The following is a 24248-nucleotide window of genomic DNA, read 5'->3' on the forward strand; positions in this document are numbered from 1 at the left end:
AAGGCAGCAATTTTATGGGCCATATAAGTGACAAATGCAGATCAGTGGATGTCAACTAGACAGCTCTGTTCCCAAGATACATTTTTCCACTAGAGCTGTCTGTCTCTATCTTAACTGCCTACTTACCAAAGTAACACAAATTTGTGTGGCTCAATTCATAGATTTTCAGAGTGCCTTCTTAATGACCTAAGAAAAAACAAGGAGCCTAGTCTTCTTACAAACCCAAATTATATTGCAAGGTGGCTCATTAACAGCCTGATCAATGAAGCTCTGCCTGGAATTTAATATTTATGTATTACTTTAGAGGCAAATGTTGTTTGACTCCAATTCCCACCATCCCTGATTATTTGCCTGGAGCTGATGTCCAAGATTTGGAGAAGCGCAGATTAGCCTGCTCTGCTTTTACAGTGTTCAAAGTGCCTCATAGCCATCATTTCACTAATACACACAGTAGACTTGTAATAGAGGTCAAGCAGTTATGGTGATTGAGGCCAAGGAATCAGTACTTGCTTAATGACAGGCAAGATTTGGGGATTTCCAGTTCAGCCATGGCCACCAGCACATCAACTCAGAGAGAGAGAGAGAGAGAGAGAGAGAGAGAGAGAGAATCAAGATGCTGCACTGCTGCAGAAGGAAAGAGCTATTCCTACCGGAAAGGGTGAAATCAGGAAGGAAAAGTATGGGAAATAAATAAAGCAAAGAAATTACAGCCGCAGCAAAAGCACAGTGCTATAAATACCACACTGAAAGCTGGCAACACCAATTTCAGTCATTATCAAACCATCCCATGGTGCTGTAATACTCAGCATGCGACAGACTAGACACAGTGGCTGTCCTGAGGTGTACTTAATTGGATAGAAAGCACCATTTCAGCACCCTACCTCTGCCACAGGTTAAGTTCAAAAAAATCAATCTCAACTCTCCCCAAAATCAGGTACAAACAATTTTTATGGATGCAGCATTTGAACTGATACGCCTTCCAGCAGAGACTGGTTTATTAGGGCACTGCCCCACCTGTCTCCCTTCTTACGTCAACCATTCCAGGGCAAAGTATTTGCTGTCAGCTTCCTCCTCAGTTTCACTGTTGCCCTTGTGGAACTCAGTGAGGAGAATGGGAGACAACTAGAATTTACTTGGCTGCCCCTGATATTGGTCTTCCTGCCAGCCCCGCCAGCCACACTGATGCCTTAATACAAACATGTCTAGACAATGGTGGCTTTCCATTTTTTCCTCACAAGAGTAAGGAACAGATATGCAATACCTAAACTGGTACTCATCGCTATTGCTAGCCCAGCGACCTCTCACTTCCATAAAGAGCAGGGAGTGAGTGGATTAACTCTAGTCTGTAGAATCTCTCCTGCTCCCCCCCCCCAAATCCAGGCTGGTCCAATGCAGGGTAATCACAGCTTGCATGGGAGGTCTAAGAGCTCGGTCTCAGTGCCCACATCTCATCTTGGGAGTCCGGTAGGGAACATCCCCTCAGAAGGCCGAGTCCTCAGCTGTGAGGGTCTGGAGGGTGCTGGTTGCCAGAGACCGCAGAGCAAAGGTAGGCACATCTGGCTTCACAATCAGGAACAGCTGGTGCCGCTTCCCATGGATGGCATAGGCCTTGTACGTAGAGTAGACCAGGTAACAGTGCTGAGGACAGTGGGAGAAGCCAGCCTGGAATTCCTCCTGCAGAGGGACTGAAGAAAGGACAACGAATATCAAGCTCCACAGGATATAACAGAGGCTGGAGGGCAAGTTTGGCCCCACATGCAGAATAGCAATTTTAAATAATAATTTATTATTTATACCCCGGCCATCTGGCTGGGTTTCCCCAGCTACTCTGGGCAGTTCCCAACAGAATATTAAAAACACGACAAAACACCAAACATTAAAAACTTCCCTAAACAGGGCTGCCTTCAGATGTCTTCTGAAAATAAGATAGTTGTTTATTTCCTTGACATCTGACAGGAGGGCGTTCCACAGGGCGGGCACCACTATCGAGAAGGCTCTCTGCCTGGTTCCCTGTAAACTTCACTTCTCGCAATGAGGGAACCACCAGAAGGCCCTCGGCGCTGGACCTCAGTGTCCGGGCTGAAAGATGGGGGTGGAGACGCTCCTTCAGGTATACTGGGCCAAGGCTGTTTAGGGCTTTAAAGGTCAGCACCAACACACTGGATTGTGCCTGGAAACATACTGGGAGCCAATGTTGGTCTTTCAAGACAGGTGTTCTGTGGTCTAGGCGACCACTCCCAGTCACCAGTCTAGCTGCCGCATTCTGGATTAGTTGTAGCTTCCTGGTCACCTTCAAAGGTAGCCCCACATAGAGCACATTGCAGTAGTCCGAGCGGGAGATAACTAGAGCATGCACCACTCTGGCGAGACAGTCTGCGGGCAGATAGGGTCTCAGCCTGCGTACCAGATTGAGCTGGTAGACAGCTGCCCTGGACACAGAACTGACCTGCACCTTCATGGCCAGGTGTGAGTCCAAACTGACTCCCAGGCTGTGCATATGCAATCTGCCACCAGGGAACGTTGGCTTTGGTTATGGAAAAAAAGGAGGGGAACTATCTTTAAGCCTTTGAAGTTACAGTAAAAAAAAATTACTTAGAAAAGGTCCCTATGGCCACTGCCTCGCTGAGTCACCAGGAAGTTCCACCTGTCACAAGAACCTGAATTTTGGATAATAAAAAAATGTTCCAACATGCAAATACTTGCCACAACTTGAGATGCCACAGAAGAACTTTCCGATTCACAGGACGAAAGGGATAAAGAATCAAGAACTCACCTGCACTCTCTTCAAACTTCTCACAGGGGAAGTACAAGGAGACAGTGAGGGAATAGAAGGAGCGGAGGGCAGAGAGGCGATTTTTCAGGGGCATCTCAGATCCTGTAAAAGTGCGGAAAGATACATATTTAAATGCTCTGTTGAGAGAGAAAGGGCTGGGCTCTCTCTGGCCTTCTCCAGCACAACGCAGCTTGCGCCATACCTTCAGCTGAAGTGCCCTGAGGCTGCACGGTGAAGAGACTTTTCCTCTGATCTTGGTTGATCAGCAACAGCCTGTAGGAGATGAGATTGTGAACAGCAACTGGTTATACTGGAGGCCGGGGGGGGGGGGAATGCTGGCAAGACTGGCAGTATAATTTTCAAAAGGGTGGAACAAACATGAAGCCAGCCCCTACAGGGGTTCAGATCCTCAAAGCGCTCTCTTCTCCCAGAAGACTCACCCCAGGATCCCAGGGGCAAGAGCGATGCCAGGAGGCAGGCACCGAGGAGGGGCTCTGGCACTTGCCTTCAGAAGATCCAGCAGCGGCTGCCAAAATCGCTTCACTAACTATAGGAAGAAAGAGAAAGGGCTTGGTAGCGCCACTCGGTTCCAGTTCTCTGGAGGGATAGAGAGAATGCCCTAAACAAGGAAAACCCCAAAGGCTCTCTTCTTCCTTGAATAATAGTAATAACAACAACAACAACAACAACAACAACAACAATTTATTTATACCCCACCCTCCCCAGCCAAAACATCAAATATATGACACATTACCATAAAATCAAGCAATCAATTAAAATACATCCTAAAATCAACTCGGAATCAAAGTGAAATCCAATCAGATGGCAGCCTGCAAAATAGGGATGGGGGCCTTGAATGCTCACCAGGCCTAACTGTTTATACTGATCTTATATGAGCCTGTGAGAAAGGTTGGGGGAGCCACTTTCATGCAAATTCTTATAAGGAGAGAGGGGGAGTCAGACTGGCCCCCGGCCAAAGGCCTGGCAGAATAGCTCCATCTTGCAGACCCTGCAGAAAGATGTTAAATCCCGCAGGGTCCTGGTGTCGTGTGACAGAGCATTCCACCAGGCCGGGGCCACAGCCAAAAAGGCCTTGACCCTGGTTAAGGCCTGTCAGGGAACTGCAGGCAGCAAGGGAGGAAAGAATTAGAGGATACAGGGAACGATCTCCACTGCTCAGTACTGAGTCCTCCTCAGAAGACAGAGAAGAGGATAGTGAGTCTGGGGAGGAAGGGGTGCTTCAGAGAGAGGGGGATCCGCGTCACAGGGGAAAACGGAAGGGGCTGAGCCGTTGGTGGTGTTGGTCTCGAGGGAGAGGGAAAAGAGAAACTAGTCAAAGCAACGCATCATGAGAGACGGATCGCTTTGTTTATTCTGCATGTAATCTTGTCAGAAGGAAATAAAGAAAGGAATTTATGGCTGGCTGCCGGGAGTGTTTTCTCTGCTAAGTGCAGCAACGTGTGCAGCTGGCTAGCTGACAAGGCCAGTCTTATTTCCTTGAGGCCCAGGACCTCCAAGATGTTATTATTTGCAGACCGTAAGGTCCTCCGTGGGGCATACCAGGAGATGCTGCCCCATGCAGACCAGCAAAAGTGAAAGGATGAGGATGGCAACCAATGCCCTTTGCAAGGGGAGGGGCAAAAAACTGAATTTCTCGTTCTTGCCTAAAGGGAATGGCCAGGAAACAGATAGCACAGTCCGTAGAGCTATAATGGCACTCTTAATCTCAGGGTTGTGGGTTTGAGCCTCATGTTGGGCAAACGATCCCTGCATTGCAGGGGGTTGGACTAGAAGACCCTCGTGGACCCGCCCAACTCTACCATTCTATGATCCTATGAGTCCAAGTTGCTTCACTTCCAAGGCCTCTCTCTCTCACCTCATCAGCCAAGAACTGTAAGGAGGGCTTAGGCCCACACAGCAGCAGCACCTCCAAACCAGGCACGAGCTGGAGCGTCAAGAAGCGGTGGGGGACCTGTTGGGAGTGAGGGACACGGAGAATCAGAAAGCTACATTCCTCTAATGGCCCCTCCCTGAATCGCCAGCCAGCTCACCGTGGGGCTGCCATGAGGAAGGTAAACAGGCAGATCGCGGGAGGTGTGAGGGGGCAGCGAGCGCACCAGCCACACCAGCAGCATAGCCTCCGAGGCTGCCAGCTGCCACCACTGCTCTGTTGCACACAGCACCTGACCGCCCACAAGCAGGCTGCCAAACCGCGACTCTGCTGCAGAGGCAAAGACTTCCAGGCACTCCTGAATCGGGAAAGAGCAAGGCAAGACAGAGAATGAAAGAACAGCCACAACAGATTAGACCAAAGTTCCATCTGATCTGATTCAGCATCCTGTTCTCATCTAGGGGAAACCCATTAAGTGCACAACAGCACACTTCCCATGAGCGATTCCTAGTAAATGTTATTGAGAGACATACAGCCTCTGATATCTACAACTAATCCAGAATGCGGCAGCTAGACTGGTGACTGGGAGTGGCTTCCAAGACCATCTAACACCAGTCCTGAAAGACCTACATTGGCTCCCAGTACACTTCCAAGCGCAATTCAAAGTGCTGGTGCTGACCTTTAAAGCCCTAAACGGCCTCAGCCCAGTATAGCTGAAGGAGCAGCTCTACCCCCAACTTTCAGCCCAAGAACAAGCCAGTCTCACCTGCAGTATTGCCCTGGAGGGCACCACTGTGCATTCCACACACTGGGTCAGGTCAGCACTGCATTTGCCAGGCTCCAGGAAACTGTCAATCAATTTGTAACATGCCTAAATTGGGGGAGGAGGAGGGAGATTAAATATTTAAGCGACCAGGGATAAAAACTGACTTCCAAACACATGGAATAGGTAATGAAATCCATTTTTAAAATATTTGAGTGATAAATGTGTAATGTGTGAAAGAAAAAGAAATCTGCAGGTAAGAATTCAGGCTTTGCCTAGTTTTTCACTAAGTCCACCTATTAGAGGCAGGGCAAGACAGATTACCGTATTTTTCGCCCTATAGGGCACACTGGCCCATAGGGCGCACCTAGTTTTTTGGGGGGGAAATAAAGGGAAAAAAAAATATTTCCCCCCCCCAGGCGCTGAGCTGGGGCGGGGGAAGCCCGAGCTTCCCCCGACCCCAGCCCCCAGAACAGACTGCTATCCGCAAGCCTGGGGAGCCCAGTGGGAACTCCCGCGGGCTCCCCAGGCTTGCGGATATCTGTCCGAAGCCTGGGGCTAGCTGCTCAGCTGCGCTCCCCGGGTTTGGGCTGCAGGCTGCTATCCGCGAGCCTCGGGAGCCCGGCAGGAACTCCCGCCGGGCTCCCAAGGCTCGCGGATAGCTTCCTGAAGCCTAGAGAGCGAGAGGGTTCGGTGCACACCAACGCCTCTCACTCTCCAGGCTTCAGCGAAAGCCTGCATTCGCCCCATAGGATGCACACACATTTCCCCTTCATTTTTGGAGTGGGAAAAGTGCGTCCTATAGGGCGAAATAGTGATGTATGGAAGTGAGAGCTGGACCATAAAGAAGGCTGATCGCCGAAGAATTGATGCTTTTGAATTATGGTGCTGGAGGAGACCCTTGAGAGTCCCATGGACTGCAAGAAGATCAAACGCATCCATTCTTAAGGAAATTAGCCCTGAGTGCTCACTGGAAGGACAGATCGTGAAGCTGAGGCTCCAATACTTTGGCCACCTCATGAAAAGAGAAGACTCCCTGGCAAAGACCCTGATGTTGGGAAAGATGGAGGGCACAAGGAGAAGGGGACGGCAGAGGACGAGATGGCTGGACAGTGTTCTCGAAGCTACAAACATGAGTCTGACCAAACTGCGGGAGGCAGTGGAAGACAGGAGTGCCTGGCGTGTTCTGGTCCATGGGGTCACGAAGAGTCGGACACAACTAAACAACTAAACAACAACAACATAGGGCGAAAAATACGGTAGGTACAAGGGAAGAAGCAGGGTGCCTTTGAGCATATGCTAAACCCAGGAATCTGCAACCAGAACAAGAACCAAGTTGTTCCATGAAAAAATCCACTACTGGTTCCACCCATTCTGAAGTATTTTTCATCAACATCATTCGGAGGGAAGAGCTTTTTAGTTGTTACCATTGATACAGCAACCTCCAAGTCGCTAGCCGTCCTCAGGTCAGGCATTACCTTCAGGTCTTTTTTGAGACGTTCAATGTTGCGTGCATTCACCAGCTCCTCCAAGCCCAACACCAGCACCTGTAGTAAAACACACAATTGCCTCCTAAAGATCCTCTGGTCATTCCTCCTGCTTAAAGATTCTTAGAAAAAGATCCTCTGGTTATCCCTTCTGCCAAAGAGGGTATGTACCACCTTGCCACAGAGAAGCACAGCACCCAGTTCCTGCATAAGCCAAGCAGGTTTCTAGACACAGCTTGATATGCATGTGCTCAAGTGGATCACAAGATGTGGCAACAGAACACCCATGTATTTTAGGAGCCAAAACTCTTGACTTCTCTGGCCTCAAATGTATACGTTACACCTTCAGATTAGCTTATCTAGAAATAACCCCCTGCAAGTCTCCTCTCCACACCTAAGGGTGCCCTGGAAGTGGTGCCCACCCTCCAGGTTCCAAATTTGCATTTTCTGCCATTCTTTCTACAAATGCGAAAGGGTGGTTAAGGTGCACTATGGTTAACTAATGCACAATTAGCAATCAAACTGCACAAAAGGCTTAGCAGGTAGGACAGGTAAGCAGCTGGGAAATGAGAGTTCTTGGGAAGATTTTAGGGGAGACAAACTTTCCTTTTCCATATCTTACTGAAATAGACCATTTCCTATAAGACACCAGACTGGGCTTGTGGGTTTTTTTGTAATTCCGCATCAGCCTTCATCAACCTGGTGCCCTTCAGATGTTTTCTACTACAATCAGCCCCAGCCACCACAAGGAGCTGTAGTCTAAAATATCTGGAGGAAGCCAGTTTGCAGAAGTTTTCTCTAAATCAGCAACAGTAGCTCTAGGCACACATCACAACTAAGATATCTTGGCTGAAGAGGATCAGTACGCTATGAAGTTTATATAACTATTTAACAAACACAAAGACTAGAAAGCACAGTTGCTTAAAACTGAATGCCACTCAACTGAGACAGCTGCTCCTTTTGGAATTATGTACCATTCCAATGCACTGGCTCGCCTCCCACTTTTCTGTTACAGACTAAGGCCGAAATGACATTCCACCACCTTTGACTGCTCACCATGGCACTGAAGACATTTTCAAGGAGTCTTCCAAGGCTGAAGTCACTGGCACCTTCATCTGAGGACAGGACAATGAGGGTGATGCTGGGAACACCAAACACAAAAACGTTAAGGATATAAATATAGACAGGAAATCTACAGGAACTCTTCACCTTAAATGCCACCATGTTCAACAGAGATGCAGCCTACAAACAGCTGTCTACAACCATGATGGCTAGCAACTTGATTTGGTTTGCCATCACAAAAGAAGATGTGAAAAACTTGAGTGAACCCTATAAAGCAATATTGTATTTATGTGGTAGCCTGCTAGACATGGATGGCAAGGCACTGTGTGCAGGAATGTGAAAAGGCTGATAGAGGAAGGAGGACAAGCATAGTAACACAGCCCACTTTCCTTCCTCTGACAGCCGCAACTGACTAGGAAAAAATTATGTAAGTTAGCAACTGTTGCCCCTAATTTACTAGGTATCTGATGCTACATTAAAAAAAAAAAGATCATTAGGGCTGAAAAGCCTAATGAAAAGAAGCTTGTGTGTGTTTCTGCTCAACTCTTTAGTATTTTTGTGTTAAAGGGACGCGGGTGGCGCTGTGGGTAAAACCTCAGTGCCTAGGACTTGCCGATTGTATGGTCGGCAGTTCGAATCCCCGCGGCGGGGTGAGCTCCTGTCTTTCGATCCCAGCTCCTACCCACCTAGCAGTTCAAAAGCACCCCTAAGTGCAAGTAGATAAATAGGTACCGCTTTATAGCGGGAAGGTAAACGGCGTTTCCGTGTGCTGCGCTGGTGCTGGCTCGCCAGAGCAGCTTCGTCACGCTGGCCCCGTGACCCGGAAGTGTCTCCGGACAGCCTCTTAAGTGAAATGGGCGCACAACCCTAGAGTCGGACACGACTGGCCCGTACGGGCAGGGGTACCTTTACCTTTATTTTTGTGTTACATTTTAGAACAGAGTTTTGCAACCATGAAAGCAAGAATGAAATACAGTTATTAGGGCTTGAAGAAGGCCCCCTTGGATTAAATAAAATATATAAGAAGGCTGCACATGTCTTATGAGACATTACAAATGAGAGGGATTTGTCCCTCTGCCCCCGCTGCTCCTGCTAGATTGAAATTCCTGCCCTCTGCTGAAGCAAAATGCACCCCTCTTACCGCAACGAACCCTGACGAAGGCATGGAACTTCACCTGTTATGAAACACTTTCCACACCACTCGAGTATTCTCTGTACAGGCAGCTGTCAGTAGGACATCCAGGTTGGAGCCAAACATATGAACCCCATTCAGGGAGCCAATCACAGAGAATGGCAGCTGTGGGATAAAGGTAAGCTTTAGTATTCTATATATGAATATGCAAAGCTGTTATATACTTAGTCAGACTCCTAATTTTCCCCATTCAGACTGACAGTTGCAATTCAAAGTCAGTGTGGAGGCTTATTTTTTTGCCCTGCTAATGGAAGGGGTTTTAAATCAGCTTTTGCTAACCTGATGCCCTGCAGCTGTTTTGGACTCCAACTTCTGTTACCCCCACCAGCCACTGGTAGCCAGGGCTGATGGGAATTGTAGTCCAAGGCAGCTGCAGGGCTGTAGTTTGGTGAAAGCTACTTTAACTTTCTCGTGTTTTTAATCTGTTATGTAATCTTTGTATTTGAATTGCTCCTCTCTGATTTTAAGTTGCTTTGATACTTTTTTGTAGAAGGCAATGAGAAAAAATCCCATATCAGATCATTCAGTATTGACTGACTGACAATGACCCCTGCAAGATATCAGGCAGAGAGAGACAGAGAGGTCTTTCCCAGGCCAGCCAACTGAAATTAGCTGCAGATTGTCAAGGGTTGTAGCAGGAACCACCTTCAAAGCATGTTGCTATACTGCTGAAAAATGGATCTTCCGTACAAACCTATGAAGTCACTATGTCATACCACTGGGCCACATACCCCAAGGCTCTCTACTTTGACTGACAGCATCTTTGCAGGCGTTGCTCTTCCCCAAAGGTAATTCCATAAACAAAGTATATGCTGTACCCACAAAGAATTGTAGAACTGTAGAGTGGGAAGGGACCATGAGGGTCAGCTGGTTCAACACCTTGCAATGCAGGAATCTTTCACCCATAACTTGAACCCATAACTTTGAAATTAAGAGTTTCCTGCACTACTGACTGAGCTCTCTTTGATGAACTGCCCTGAGATCTTGCGATGAACGGTGGTATATAAATCTAATACAGTGGTACCTCGGGTTAAGTACTTAATTCGTTCCGGAGGTCCGTTCTTAACCTGAAACTGTTTTGTTTTTTTAAAATAATATTTATTGAAAAATTTAAGATTACAAAAAAACAAAGAAAAAAGAAAAGAAGGAAAAAACAAATAACATTTAAACAATACGAATCAATAAAAAAACAAGGTCAAAAAGGGGGGGGAGTAGAAGAAGCTTGGCTGAAACTAGACTCCTCGTTTCTCCAGATTCATTCATTCATTCATTATTATATTTGTATGCAGTGGTACCTCCGGTTAAGTACTTAATTCGTTCTGGAGGTCTGTACTTAACCTGAAACTGTTCTTAACCTGAAGCACCACTTTAGCTAATGGGGCCTCCTACTGTTGCCGTGCCACCAGAGCATGATTTCTGATCTTATCCTGAAGCAAAGTTCTTAAGCTGAAGCACTATTTCTGGGTTAGCGGAGTCTGTAACCTGAAGCGTCTGTAACCCGAGGTACCACTGTAAATAAAAACAAGGGCGCAGCGGGGTGGGAGCAGAGGCCGCAACCCCCCACCTGCTGCTTGGAAGAGCCACCTCGGTTCCTGCAATACAAAGGCACTCCGCTGCTGGCTGTGAGGCACAGCAAAGTCACGGAACCTCCTGCTTCGTCCCACATCTTGGGGGCTCCTCTGCTCGCTCTTCTCCGTCAGCGGCTCTGCGCAAAGGAAGAAACACCCCCCCCCCCGATCACCGCCGACGCCCCGTCAGGTCTCCCCGCCGCTCTTTCCGCTCCTCCAGCACGACCACCTCAGCCGCCATCTTGGGGAACCCGAGGCACGCTGGGGCGCGAGCGACGCCGTCGCCGTGGCAACAGGCGCCTCTCAGTGATTGGCTCGTTCGCTCCCCTTCCCTCCCCACGCCACGCCCCCTCTCCATTTCCATTCGGTCCTCCTGGGACCAGGGGGCGGGAGGCGGTGCTGTCAATCTAGAGGGGAGGGGAGGGCGCCTACGCGTTGCGTCCTCGGCGCGCGCCGGGGAGCGGACCAGAAGGAAAGAGCTTCCGGTACGGTTCAGAGGGAGAGCGAGGAAGAGAAGCCGGATGTCTGCGTTGGGTATGGGAATTGGAAGGGGGGTGGGGCTGGAGGTGGGGGGCCGTTGCTTAGGACAGGTGGGGTTTTTTTTGGGGGGGGGGGTCCGAGGAGAGCACAGAGGCTGAAGCTACAATTCCCCTCCCTGCTTTTCTTAGTAGGCGCACCTCCCCCCCTCCATCGTCCCTTCCTCGCCCCCAAACTCTCTTCTCCAGCAAAGCCAAAATGGTCCTTTCTAATTTATTTAGGAGACCAGGTGAAAACATTAGCAGGATTTTCATAACACTTGTAAAGTAGCAATTATCATAGACAATATGGAGAGATAAAAAAACCCCACATGGATTATGGAATCATATGCAGTTGGAAAGGTTGACAAAAGGACCCATGGAGGAGATGGTGGGAAGCTTGGAGATTCAGGGAAGTCTCTAAATATGGATATGTATTTGGTATTGTTACAGCTTTATATTTGTAAAATCAAATAAAAATTATATACACACACACACACACATATATATATATATATATATATATATATGCAGGTTTTGGTGTCCTCGGGTGTCTTCCCGTGTAAAAGTTGGGGTGTCTAGGCGACGTTTCGACGAGGTCTCACTCGTCATCTTCAGGCTGGTGCTTTCGGCTTCTTGTTACTGGAACAGAGCGGGATCTCAGTGTTTGAGTTCCTATAAATACTGTAGAGGCAATACACCACACCCCTCTACAGTATTTATAGGAACTCAAACACTGAGATCCCGCTCTGTTCCAGTAACAAGAAGCCGAAAGCACCAGCCTGAAGATGACGAGTGAGACCTCGTCGAAACGTCGCCTAGACACCCCAACTTTTACACGGGAAGACACCCGAGGACACCAAAACCTGCATTCCTGTACCCGTGAAAATCTACGAAAACAAATATATATATATATATATATATGTTGCACGTTGCAGAGAAAGTGGGGGGGGGGTCCTCCTCCCTCCCACCCCAGAACTCAAGGCCAAGCAGTGAAACTTTTGGGCTGCAGATTCATGGCCGGCGGGCGAGAAGACTTTGTTTTGCCCAGTGCAGTGCTATTACATTTAAGGAACTCACTGAAACAAGATGGAAGAGGGGGAAAGGTTACGCTAGTGCAGTTTAATTTAAACCGAAATAGATGGCTTCATGTGGTTTTTTAAAAGGCGTGAGAAAGGGTATTGTCAACTGGTGCTAAGCATGACAGCTAAGTGGCTGCTGCTGCCCCACCCCCTAAACGAAGGCTGTTTCTGAAAACCGGTTTGGGGTGGGGTTGTTATTAGGTTTCTCATCTGCCTAGCGCCGTGAGGTTACAGCTGTATAAAAAGGCAACGCTGAAATCAGTTTAAAAGCAAGCTAGAAGAATAGGGTGGGTCCTAAAATATATATAGTTATGGTGTCAGACGCTTGTAGGCTCATGGGAAGTATCCAGCCAGCCAGTGTGGGAAGTGGAATGTTGGACTAGAATCCCTTTCTCACCACATGACAAGCTCCTTTGTTACTGCTGAGCTGTCACTTTCCCTCTCTCTCCACCACCTGATTTGGATTACAGCCCAGGAAAGGGGGAAAGGCGATGGAGGGCTGGGGTTGGGGTTAAGGAAAAGCCCTTAGGTTGCATCTGACACATGTGCTGGAATTTCCCCACCCTTTGAATTTTGCTGTGATTGAGCAGGTCTTTTGTATCTACTACCCACCTGCCTGACCCTACCTTACCTTCAGATCCACTTCCATTTGACTTGCTTCTCTTTTACCCATTTCTCATTTCCTTCCTTCTCTTCTGCCCTGCTTATTTAATGAAAAAAACAGTGACCCCTTAAAAAGACCACAAGGTTCTGTGTTTTATACACCATGTGTGCCTTTGCTATGGAATAAATGTTAAATAGCCGTTGATTTCAACCTTGCCTCTGTTATTAATGTTTTTGCCACATTACCTCACCACGGGTAGCTGGAGGAGATGGTGGTGCCAACCCTGGACATGCCTGCTCAGCCCATGGGGATGGTTGCTGATGTGGTTTTCGTCATCGAGGGCACTGCCAATCTCGGGCCCTACTTCGAGTCCTTGCGCAAGCATTACCTTCTTCCTGCCATTGAGTGAGTGTTTTGCATGGCCCCAGGATGCAACTGCAGTAGTAGCTTTGTTGCAAGAAAGGAGAGGCTCTTGGGAGACCCTCATAGGGAAGGAAATGTTGGGGGAATGCTCCTTTCACGGGAAGGACTGCAATCACTCACTTTGCATCCTATTTGGAAATGGGCTTCACTGAAATAGATGAGATTTGATGCTTAGTAAGAGGCATTGGAACAAGGGAGTGCAGGATTAAAATATAGTCCAAACAGGGTTTTTCGTCAGCTGAAGAAACAACTGTAAGTAGAAAGATTTGTTAACTTTCCTGATCCCAAATGACATAATTTTGGGGCATGGAGAGGAATCTAAATTAAAAGAAAAACACATTTGCAGAATTAAACTATCATAAATAATTTTATTTATGTTTGCCCCAGTAACCAGGCAAGTAGAGCATGGCAAGTGACTAAATTGGGAATAGTGATAATAGAAAAAATAATCCTGTGATTTCACATCCTCAAGTGCATTCCAGTTTTCTAATGTGAGCCAACCCTTCTGCATTTTTGTCAAATCTTCTCTTTTATTGCCAGGTACTTTAACGGTGGTCCCCCTGCTGAAACAGACTTTGGTGGAGACGTAAGTGTGTGGATGCACTTTTGAATTTGTTAATGAATTCAAGGAATTTTGTGGGCTCTGAAGATCACCTTTCTTTGAGTATACCTAGTTGCTTACTTGCTTACCTGGTTGCTTGCTTGCTTACTTAAAGCATTTTTACCCTACTCTTCAACTGAAAAGATTAAATGATAGTTCCAACCCTAAAGCTCACAAACACACAATGTCAAAGGAAAAGGGATATTGGGGGGAGGGGAGGAGCAAGTAATTGAATAAGTCATTAAGCTGTGCATGTCAAAGGGTAAGTAGATAGCACATGAACACAGCAATGATTTCCAAACCTGTGGAAAATCATCCAAATGCAGCCAGTGAGCTGCCTGAGATCTGCCAGTGAGCTAGTATTAGTTTAGTTTTTCCTGTTTTCAAAAATATATATATATGGGGGTTAAAATTAAAAATGTGAGATGTAACTAATAACAATTTCTTCTATGCAAACAACCACACAAATTTGTGCACACACCTCAATGGCACAGACACACACTTCCGCAACTTTGTAAAAGTTAATTTTCAAATGCCAGAATTCTTGCATGTCCAAAGTAGATTCCTGCAGCCTGTGTGTGGATCCACATTCAGTCATCAGCCTATCGCTTTTTGTCATGGGGAGGTGACAGGAGCTGTAACAAGCAATGGAGTCTCTTTCCCTGGCTGCCCAAATCTCTAATCATACAATTTTTGGTAATGTTGTCATTGTTTAAAATGGCCTTTTTAATAATGAGAATGGGCAGATTCCCTTCTCATGAAGATTGATCAAGGCACTGGGGGATAGTCAACATGGTGCCCTCCGGATTTAATAGACTACAAATCCCATCACCCCTGACCATTGGCCAAACTGGCGGGGGATGATGGGAGCTGTACCCTCCATATCACCTAGAGGGCACATGTTGGTTACTTTAATGGAAGCCAAAGCTCCTGATTAGTGACACAGCCAAGCAGAAGACCAATGTCCCTGCTTATGATAGTCAGGGTACTGAAAATTCATTTGGCCCAGAGCTACCCTATCTAACCAGCTTCTGCCTCCCATCCTCATCTACAGTATGGTGGTACCCAATACAGCCTGGTGGTGTTCAATACGGTGGACTGCGCCCCTGAGTCGTATGTGCAGTGCCATGCACCAACTAGCAGCGCTTTCGAGTTTGTCACATGGCTTGATAGCATTCAGTGAGTCTGGGACTGTACATTATGTTCTTTTATTGGCTGCATTGTGCTACACAAGGGTTGCATTTTCGTGTGTAAGGGCTTAGTACTGAAGAGGAATCTGATGTCTTGTGACTTTTTGCAACCAGGAAATACGTCTCAGCAAAACAGCACAGCAAACGTTATGGGGGAATAATGTTCAGTTGCCCTTAGTTTGGGTCCGTGGCCTGCCTCACAATTATCTTTCTCCTCTGCTTGTGTAGCATGCTGAGGCCTAGGTTCATCTATGAAGAGAATGGCCTGGTTGGGAGAGGGATGGGTCATCCATTTCTGGATGATGGAATGGAAGGAAAAGCTTCTGGGTTTTCTAGGATTGGTAGCCAAGGTCTTCCAAGTTTCCTGGGAAACATATGAAGTCCTATATCTGAATCTTGACTCCATGGCTTCACAAATATTTTATTAGCTCTTTCAAGTTAATCAATTTAAAGGATTTGGGTGGTAGACCTGGGAAAGAATCTCTGCATAAAACCTTGGGAGATCCACTGCCAACTGGAGTAGACCAGCCTTCTCCAAGCTGGTGCCCACCAGATGTTTTGAGCTACAACTCCTCAGCCCTAGCAAGCGATACAAAAGGTTGGAGATAATGGGAGTTGTACTTCAAAACATTTGGAAGTGATCAGGGTCAGGTTGCGGAAGACTGGAATGGCCAATACTGGATTAGCTGGACCAAAAGTGTGATGGTATTTAGCAGTTGGGTGTATGCCTGGGCTCTGGGGTTTGAGAAGGAGACCTTTGGTTCCCTGCACTGGTCCTCTTTATCATTTTGGTTTCCCTAATTTCAGATTTGTGGGTGGTGGCGGCGAGAGCTGCAGTCTCATCTCAGAAGGGCTTAGCACCGCTCTGCAGCTCTTTGATGACTTCAAAAAGATGAGAGAGCAAATGTAAGTGGTTTTTGTGTGTAGGGAGGGCAGAAAGGATACAATGGGTGTGCATCTGTGTTTAAAATTTACAGAACATTAGATGTTTAAAATTGTGAGACCTTTTCGGTTTGCTTTGTGGTTTCCCTAGATCTGGAGTTGTTTTGCAGAAAAAGGGCAAAAAAAAAGGGTTGCATGCCATATTGAAAACAAACTGCTTTTGTTTAATGTGAACGAGCAATGTGCTGGTGCACTCTACTGCAATGTTCTTGCTCTGCTACTCCCTTCCTCCCGCTGCTGGGATACAAATGTTAGTCCAGCTTGTCATGATGTCTGAACTCCAGTCGTACCTTGGTTCTCGAATTTAATCCGTTCCGGGAGTCTGTTCAACTCCAGAATGGTTCAGAAACCAAGGTGTGGCTTCCGATTGGTTGCAGGAGCTTCCTGCAGCCAATCAGAAGCCGCTGCGGACATTCGGCTTCCAAAAAATGTTCACAAACCGGAACACTCACTTCCGAGTTTGCGATGTTCAGGAGCTGATTTGTTCAACATCTAAGGCGTTCGTCTACCACGGTATGACTACTGGGTTGTGTTTCTTGTCATGGTGTTTTTCAGAACCATTTGCAATTTCCTTTGGAAAGTCATAAGATACCTAGAAATGAAAGGTCTCATGGGTGGGGGTGACGCTTGAGCTTCTGTGCCAACTATGGAAGCTTTTTCATGCCCTTGTTTGTTTGTTTTTTAAATTATGTGCTTCCTGTCTCCCCAAGTGGCTCAAAGATCCTTTAGCAGCTACACTGGCTGTTGTTGTTTTTAGATGATTTACAAATTGCTTACATTTTAGGGGGAAATATAAGCAGTTTACAATATATCTTAACATCCTCCATAAAGATCAAATACAAACAATGCTATAAAAGTACCTGTATTATAAAATGCCGCCATTAAGTAGGGCATCCTCTTAAGCGTCAGAATAAATATTAAACATGAAAGTTGACTACAAAAATACAATGGAAATCCCACATTTTAGAACATAGTTAACTGAACAAAGCATGTTCTAAACTTCAGTATAAAAAATTACAAGTGGAAATTAACTACAGAACAATACATTCCGTATTTTGAATTAACCTAATCGTTATTTTTGGAGAGAGCACAGGAGATACGTTCAAATACAGTAATACTTTCTATCTCAAACGCCTTGGCTCCCGAACAAATTGGCTCCCGAACGATTGAAGCCCGGAAGTGAGTGTTCCAGTTTTCTAATGTTCTTTCAGAAGCCAAATGTCCAACGGAACTCCTGCGGCTTTCAATTGGCTGCAGGAGCTTCCTGCAGCCAATCAGAAGCCACGCTTTGGTTTCCAAACGTTTTGGAAGTCGAATAGACTTCCGGAACCGATTCTGATCGACTTCCAAGCTACGACTGTACTTGCTTTAGTTGCAAATATTGAAGCAGAGTTGAAGGCAATTGCTTTCCTGAAAGCTAGGATTGGGGAATCTCCAGGTGGGACACTCGAGGCTGAGGTCAGCAGGACGTTGCAGATGGGCTGATGTGCACCTCCTCACAATCCCTTCTCTCTTTATTCCCACATGGGTTCTTTGAGCATCTTAGTAGTGCCATCAGAACGCTACATTGCTTTTGAAAACTTAACTGTATCAAAGCACTGCACGCTTGGACCTTTTGGTCCCCAAAACTCACCTGTTTCTCCCCCCACTCCCCATGTTCTCCCCCAAACAGAGGTCCCACACATAAAGTCTGCATCCTAATCTGCAACTCCCCGCCCTACCTGCTTCCAGCTGTGGAGAGTACCACATACTCTGGCTACACAACAGAGAATTTGGTGCAGAAGATTGGTGATGTGAGTAGAAGAAGCTTGGTTGAAACTAGACTCCTCGTTTCTCCAGATTCATTCATTCATTATTACATTTTTATACCACCTTTTCTTCTAAGGAGATCAAGGTGGTGTTTATTGTTCTTCCTCTTCCCCAGTTCATCCTCACAACCAAACCAAGATAGGCTTTTAGTCGTTTAGTCGTTTAGTCGTGTCCGACTCTTCGTGACCCCATGGACCGCAGCACGGCAGGCACTTCTGTCTAAGATAGGATTAGTTCTGTCTAAGATAGGTTTAGTTCGAGGATATTTAAAAAATAGTAATTTTATAAGTCATGCATCCTTGTTTCTCAATTTGATCATTTTATGTGGTTTTGTACATGTTGTGTTACTTGTAGCTTTGTAAGCTTTTGTGGTATTTTATGCATTGTTGCTTTTTTTATTATAGTTTAGTCTTTGTCGTAACTGTTAAGTGTAAACCATTTCATTGTTATTTGCCGATATTCAGTTTTACCATTTGCTGTTGAACGCTAATGGATTATTGGATATTGCTTTATTTGATCTAAGTTGTTTATTTTAAAATTATGCTTATATTGTGGCTTTTTTGTGTGTGTGTTGGATCAGATTTGTTATGAGGCGTGTGATGATCTTCGCTGTCTATTCTGTTGCTTCTTCAGCTTGTAAACCGCCTTGCATGTAGCAACGTAGAAAGGCGGCATACGAATTAAGCATGACATGAAATTGAAATGAAAGGTGGGGCACCATGTGCCCTCCTCTGATCACCTACCAGGATTCCTTCCCACATGCCAGTCGGAGTTAGACAGTTCAGGGGATTTGGGGAGCTTTTAGGGGTCTCATTTCAACATGGGAATGTGGGAATTGATGCTTCCTCTGCTCACCTGCTCCAACTCTGTTCCGCAGCGTGGGATCCACTTTTCCATTATCTCCCCCCGGAAGCTCCCTGCACTGCGCATTCTCTTTGAAAAGGCCGTGACGGGGGGCATGATGGAAGGCCAGCTCAAGGACTACAGCCAGGACCCCCGGCATATGATCCTCATACGCGGCATGGCTCTTCCAGGTAAGATCTGGCCTGGGAACAAGCTCTGAGCAGGCGCCAAGAAGCGTCACACGCACCCTTTGAGTCAAGAAAGGGTCTTGGACGTGTGTTTACTGCAGGGTGATAGCCGTGCATCAGGCTCTAGGACTGTGCTCTACAACAGAGAACTGTTTATGGACTACAATTCCCATCATCCCTGACCATCTGCTAGCTAGGGATGATGGGAGTTTTAGTCCAAAAACAACTGGAAGACCCAAGCTTGGTAAACCTTCTGTTTACTGATATTTTTTGCCTTTCCGCTAGTCTGCTCAAGGAGGACAGATGAGTCTCCTTCCAGCCTTTACTGGTTTCACACCTGTCAATTCAGAACTCTGTTCTTACTCGTTTCTGCAGTGATCGGCCACAAACGGTCTAATGGGCACCAAAACACATATTTAAATGCAGCTTTTGAACATATTTTACCCTACAACAGCCATTCTAGTATGCATTTTGGTACGTTTCTTGAGCCGAGAACTGCTTTGCAACATTTGGAGAAGCGGGAAACCCGAAAGATAACTGTGTTCTGATCTGCAGAAAGGACTGGGGCGTGTGTGTCAGCTCTGTCCCTATCAGAAGGAACAGAGGACTCAAACATCCCCTGCACTCGGGGTGTTGAGCAGCACTTGGACTAGAGAAGTTGGGCTAAACGAAGATCAAGATAATTTTAACAGTAGAAAATGGGGCAGGGAATTATAGGGACAGAACTACCTAAATTGTATAGAAATTTATTTATGTATGCTACTACAGCAGCAAGATTGCTACTTGCCCAAAAATGGAAGAAGCAGGGGTCCCAGTAAAGGAAGAATGGATACAAAAACTTATGGAATAAGCAGAAATGGTTGAAACTTACAGGAAGAATGAGAAATCAAGATAACAAACTTTTTATTTTAAAAAATGGAAATGGTTTATTGAATATTAACAGATAAATTGTGAACAATAGCAGGATTATTGTAGTAACCTGCAGTTTCATAAGAGTATATATCTACAGTAGATAATTAAATGAGCAAGCTAAAGGAATTTGGATATGCAGAAGGTATTAAAAAATAAATTGAAGAAACTGCAGAAAGAGGGGTGAGGAAGTCAAATTCTGAAATGTTAAATTGATTGTAAAACTAATGAAATGTATTAATTTGAAAAGTATAAATAAAATCTTTTTATTTTTAAGGAATTCAAAAAAAGAAAATGGGGCGGGGGAATGTTAGTCCCTCTTCTGTTACCGGCAGCAGGAGGGTTGAGTCAATGCGCACATCCTGGTGTATGGGGGTGGGGGGGAGAGAAGTGTCTGTTGCGCACTTCCTGCTGATGACTAATATCTCCCCTGTCTTTTCCATTTGCAGTAGGCGGAGGAGCAGCCGCCAACACGCTGCAGGCCAAGCAAGCCGTGCCCCAGCTCCCCACGGTTCCCCCCCAGCTCCCTCCCACCCCACCTCAGGCCCTGCCGGCAGTTTCTCAGCCATACCAGGTACATCCTTGGCCCTGGTAGGTGGCGGTGATGGGATACCGCCTCCCGAAAGCTCATCCCTCTCCAACCTTGCCCATCTCTTCTTTTTAGGTGACGCCATCGGCTACGCTCACTGCGGCCCAGGCTGCAGCTCAGTCTGCTGTGGAGGCAGCCAAGAACCAGAAAGCCAGCTTGAGCAACCGCTGTGAGTCCCTCGTCTGTTCCCCCAGGATTGGGGTTTCTTGGGGAGGGGAGGAGGGTGCAAGCTGAAGAGGGGTGAGGCAGTGGAATTTTTTGTGGTGGAATACAGTGGTACCTCAAGGTTACATACGCTTCAGGTTACAGACTCCGCTAACCCAGAAATAGTGCTTCAGGTTAAGAACTTTGCTTCAGGATGAGAACAGAAATCGTGCTCTGGCGGCACGGCAGCAGCAGGAGGCCCCATTAGCTAAAGTGGTGCTTCAGGTTAAGAACAGTTTCAGGTTAAGAACAGACCTCCGGAACGAATGACGCACCGTATTTTTCGCTCTATAAGACGCACCAGACCACAAGACGCACCTAGTTTTTGGAGGAGGAAAACAAGAAAAAATATATTCTGAATCTCAGAGGCCAGAACAGTAAGAGGGATCGCTGCGCAGTGAAAGCAGCAATCCCTCTTGCTGTTCTGGCTTCTGGGATAGCTGCACAGCCTGCATTCGCTCCATAAGATGCACACACATTTCCCCTTACTTTTTAGGAGGGAAAAAGTGAGTCTTATAGAGCAAAAAATACGGTACTTAACCCGAGGTACCACTGTAGTTAGGGGCAGAGGTGTCAGCTTGCAAGGGCGATTGGGGTAGGGAGAGGAAATGTCCTGATGTTGGGGTTCATAGTGGCTGGTCCCATGACCGTATTTCCTTCTGTCTCTTCCATAGTTGCCTCCTTGAACCCCATGCAGCCCGCCTTCAGCCAAGCTCCCGCACAGACCCTCCCCGCAGGCTCCGTACCAGCCCTGCCTCCCAAGCTCCCTGCTTCTTCGCAGGCCAGTCTGGTTTCCACGGTAACAACAGGCTCCGGCCTCCTGGTCCCACAACCAGTACAGGCCCCGCCACCGGCTGGGCCCTCAGCCATGGTATGTACGGTAGGCCCCCGGAGGTCTATATCTTTGTGGGGGGGGGAGGCCACCTTGTCCATCGAGAAGTGGTTGTGAGATGCATGCTTCGCGCAAAGGGTGATGGCCGAAACACTATCAGAACACTCAGTTTGCAGGGAATGCTTTGGAAAAGGAGTGTGCCAAATTCTCCTCTTGGCTCTCAAACCGGCTGCAAGCAACTGGTTCATTTTGCTGTTGCTTTATTCCACCTCCCCACACTTGCCTCTGCACAGGACATAATGCCAAGAGATCCAATTTCTTTTCTTTAATGATTCTTAATTAAAATGCAAACTCAAGAATAAAACAAAATCACAAAAACAGGTATGAAATATTGAAGCTGAGACAAAAGAGGGAGGGGGGTTATTGGGTTGTCATTTTTATTCTGATTATGTATTTTGTGGTTTTACATTTTGATTTTATTCTGTGAACCGCCCTGAGACCTCTGGGTATGGGCCAGTATATTAATAAGAATAAGAATAAAAAGAATAAAAATAAATAATAATAATAACAACAACAACAACAACAACAACAACAACAACTTCATTGAGAACAGATATTTACTTACAAGCTGATATACAGATGCTATTTAACGCCAAGAAGTTACCTCAAATGCACAGAAATGTATCAAACAAGTGTTGGAAATGTAAGGACTATGAGGGGTCATTCTGCCATACGTGGCGGACTTACAGGAAGGCATATAGAATGAAATTAAGGACAATCTTAAAGTGACTTTCCCAAGAGGCCAGGATCCTTCCAGCTGGGGATACTAGACAGCAAAATCCCAAAGAATGCCTTGACAGTATTTATGTCTGTGACTACACCACAAATTCTGTGTGCTCACAAATGGCAGGAGAAGAGAACATCCTCAAAGGAAGAATGTTTGATGAAAATCTTGGAATACACAGAGATGGCAAAATGGATGACGTTGATAAAAGACACGAATTTAGAATCTTTTAAAGAAGAAACCCTTTCTAGTCCACATTCGAAGATCATAGTGAGGTTTGAAGTGTTAGAAAACAGCAGAAACCCATATTAAGGAACATGATAAAGAGGGATGAAATGAAATAAGGTGGAACCTTAAGACACAATTGTATGTAATTTGGGTTATAGACATCAATGTTGGGTGAGCGGGAAGTCACTTGTTTTGTTAGAGTACCGTAGTATCTCAGAAGTCAAATGGAATCTGTTCCGAAAGTCCATTTGACTTCCAAAACATTCGGAAACCAAGGCGTGACTTCTGATTGGCTGCAGGAAGCTCCTGCAGCCAATCAGAAGCTGTGGAAGCAGCGTCAAGACGTTCAGGTTCCAAAGAACGTTCGCAAACCGGAACACCCACTTCCAGGTTTGTGGCGTTTGGGAGCCAAAACATTCGATTCGCAAGGCGTTCGGGATCCAGGGTACGACTGTATAATCGTTGATTAACGAATGGAAATAAGATAAAAGATCATTATAAAAAGAGAACAAAGGTTTACAGATGTGAGAGAAAGCCCTCCGGAAATCAACGGCCTCAGGGCCTGGTCTCAAGAGCGTTGGGCTCCAGACCCTGATAAAACACAGCCTGGGCTCCCAAACATTATGTCTCTCTCTTCTCTCCCTCTCCCCCCACCCCACAGCCTAGTGGCGTCCCTCCCAACAGCATGAACGTGGCTCAGCCAGCGCAGCCACAAATCGGGGCCACACAGCAGTCGGTCACCAACAAGGTGATAGCGTGGAGCGGCGTGTTGGAGTGGCAGGAGGTGAGAGCTGACTCGTGGCGCGGGGGGAAGGGTGAGCCGAGAGCACAGAACCGGTTTTGCCTGGCATGTTTTGACAGTCTGCCCCATCCCTCTTCCCCCAGAAGCCCAAGCCGGCTTCAGTGGATTCCAACACCAAGCTGACTCGTTCCCTGCCCTGCCAGGTGTACGTCAATCAAGGAGAGAACCTGTGAGTGCCTGTCTGCGGGTCACCAAAGGAGGGGTAGAGTGCGGTGGTCAATGGCTATGGGGCAAAATATAGCGATATTCTGCCTCCACTGTCAGAGGCACCGAGTTTCTGGGCACCGGAAGTAGGGAGAACTCAGCTGTGATCAGGGGCTGCTTGCAGGGTTTCCCATAGGCATATTGTTTAATTATCTGATGGATCAAGTGGTTACATTTGTATCCCATCTTCTTCTCTAAAGATCTCCCAGGCCCTAGGTCAGCACTCTAACCACTGCTCCGCACTGCCTCTCAAATGCATCAGGATTTGAACCAGGGGCCTCTCGATCTGCGGTCAAACGCTCTGCCCTTCTTTTGGCTGCTGTGAGGAGACCAGATGAGCCATTTGGACCGATCTAGCGCTGTGGGTTAAACCACAGAGCCCAGGGCTTGCCGATCAGAAGGTCGGCGGTTCGAATCCCCATAACGGGATGAGCTCCCGTTGCTCGGTCCCTGCTCCTGCCAACCTAGCAGTTTGAAAGCACGTCAAAGTGCAAGTAGATAAATAGGTACCGCTCCAGCGGGAAGATAAACAGCGTTTCTGTGCGCTGCTCTGGTTTGCCAGAAGCGGCTTAGTCATGCTGGCCACATGACCTGGAAGCTGTACACTGGCTCCCTCGGCCAATAAAGCGAGATGAGCGCCGCAACCCCAGAGTCGGCCACGACTGGACCTAATGGTCAGGGGTTCCTTTACCTTTACCTTAGTGGGGCTTTTCCGAATGCTAAACTTGAGAGGCGTTGTTTGTGGTGAGGCAGCCACGCTGGA

The 24248-nt window shown here is 46.8% G+C and overlaps 2 protein-coding genes across 5 annotated transcripts in view; one reads left to right on the top strand and one right to left on the bottom strand.

Moving 5' to 3' along the window:
• Positions 1-930: 930 nt before the first annotated feature.
• On the bottom strand, positions 931-11012 carry FUZ (fuzzy planar cell polarity protein). Its single transcript, XM_083470063.1, has 11 exons — positions 10733-11012; positions 9152-9273; positions 7971-8055; positions 6906-6974; positions 5431-5535; positions 4825-5022; positions 4650-4745; positions 3214-3320; positions 2976-3046; positions 2774-2875; positions 931-1685 (listed from the first exon to the last, which is right to left on the bottom strand). The coding sequence occupies exons 1-11, from the start codon at positions 10832-10834 to the stop codon at positions 1480-1482; spliced, it is 1263 nt and encodes a 420-aa protein (XP_083326189.1). The 5' UTR covers positions 10835-11012; the 3' UTR covers positions 931-1479.
• Positions 11013-11137: 125 nt separating this feature from the next.
• MED25 (mediator complex subunit 25) overlaps positions 11138-24248 on the top strand; it is a 29392-nt gene continuing 16281 nt past the window's right edge. For 2 of the 4 annotated variants that reach the window (XM_083469691.1, XM_083469692.1), the window contains exons 1-12: positions 11138-11270; positions 13197-13342; positions 13901-13946; positions 15016-15140; positions 15959-16057; positions 17766-17886; positions 18780-18936; positions 20292-20416; positions 20507-20600; positions 21310-21506; positions 23141-23263; positions 23365-23450. In XM_083469691.1, coding sequence (XP_083325817.1) covers positions 13206-13342; positions 13901-13946; positions 15016-15140; positions 15959-16057; positions 17766-17886; positions 18780-18936; positions 20292-20416; positions 20507-20600; positions 21310-21506; positions 23141-23263; positions 23365-23450 — 1310 coding nt within the window. In that variant the 5' untranslated portion in view covers positions 11138-11270; positions 13197-13205. The remainder of the gene's footprint in view (positions 11271-13196; positions 13343-13900; positions 13947-15015; positions 15141-15958; positions 16058-17765; positions 17887-18779; positions 18937-20291; positions 20417-20506; positions 20601-21309; positions 21507-23140; positions 23264-23364; positions 23451-24248) is intronic. The other 2 variants (XM_083469693.1, XM_083469694.1) reach the window with 1 other exon arrangement.

The sequence above is a fragment of the Podarcis liolepis genome, assembly GCF_965112155.1.
Source record: "Podarcis liolepis genome assembly, chromosome: 13".
Taxonomy (NCBI): Eukaryota; Metazoa; Chordata; class Lepidosauria; order Squamata; family Lacertidae; genus Podarcis; species Podarcis liolepis.

Coding starts and splice junctions, on each gene's coding strand:
- FUZ (XM_083470063.1), bottom strand. CDS start 10,834: ATGTGGGACGAAGCAGGAGGTTCCGTGACTTTGCTGTGCCTCACAGCC. Junction 9,274..10,732: donor GTGGCTCTTCCAAGCAGCAG/GTGGGGGGTTGC, acceptor TTTATCCCACAG/CTGCCATTCTCTGTGATTGG. Junction 6,975..7,970: donor AAAATGTCTTCAGTGCCATG/GTGAGCAGTCAA, acceptor GTTTTACTACAG/GTGCTGGTGTTGGGCTTGGA.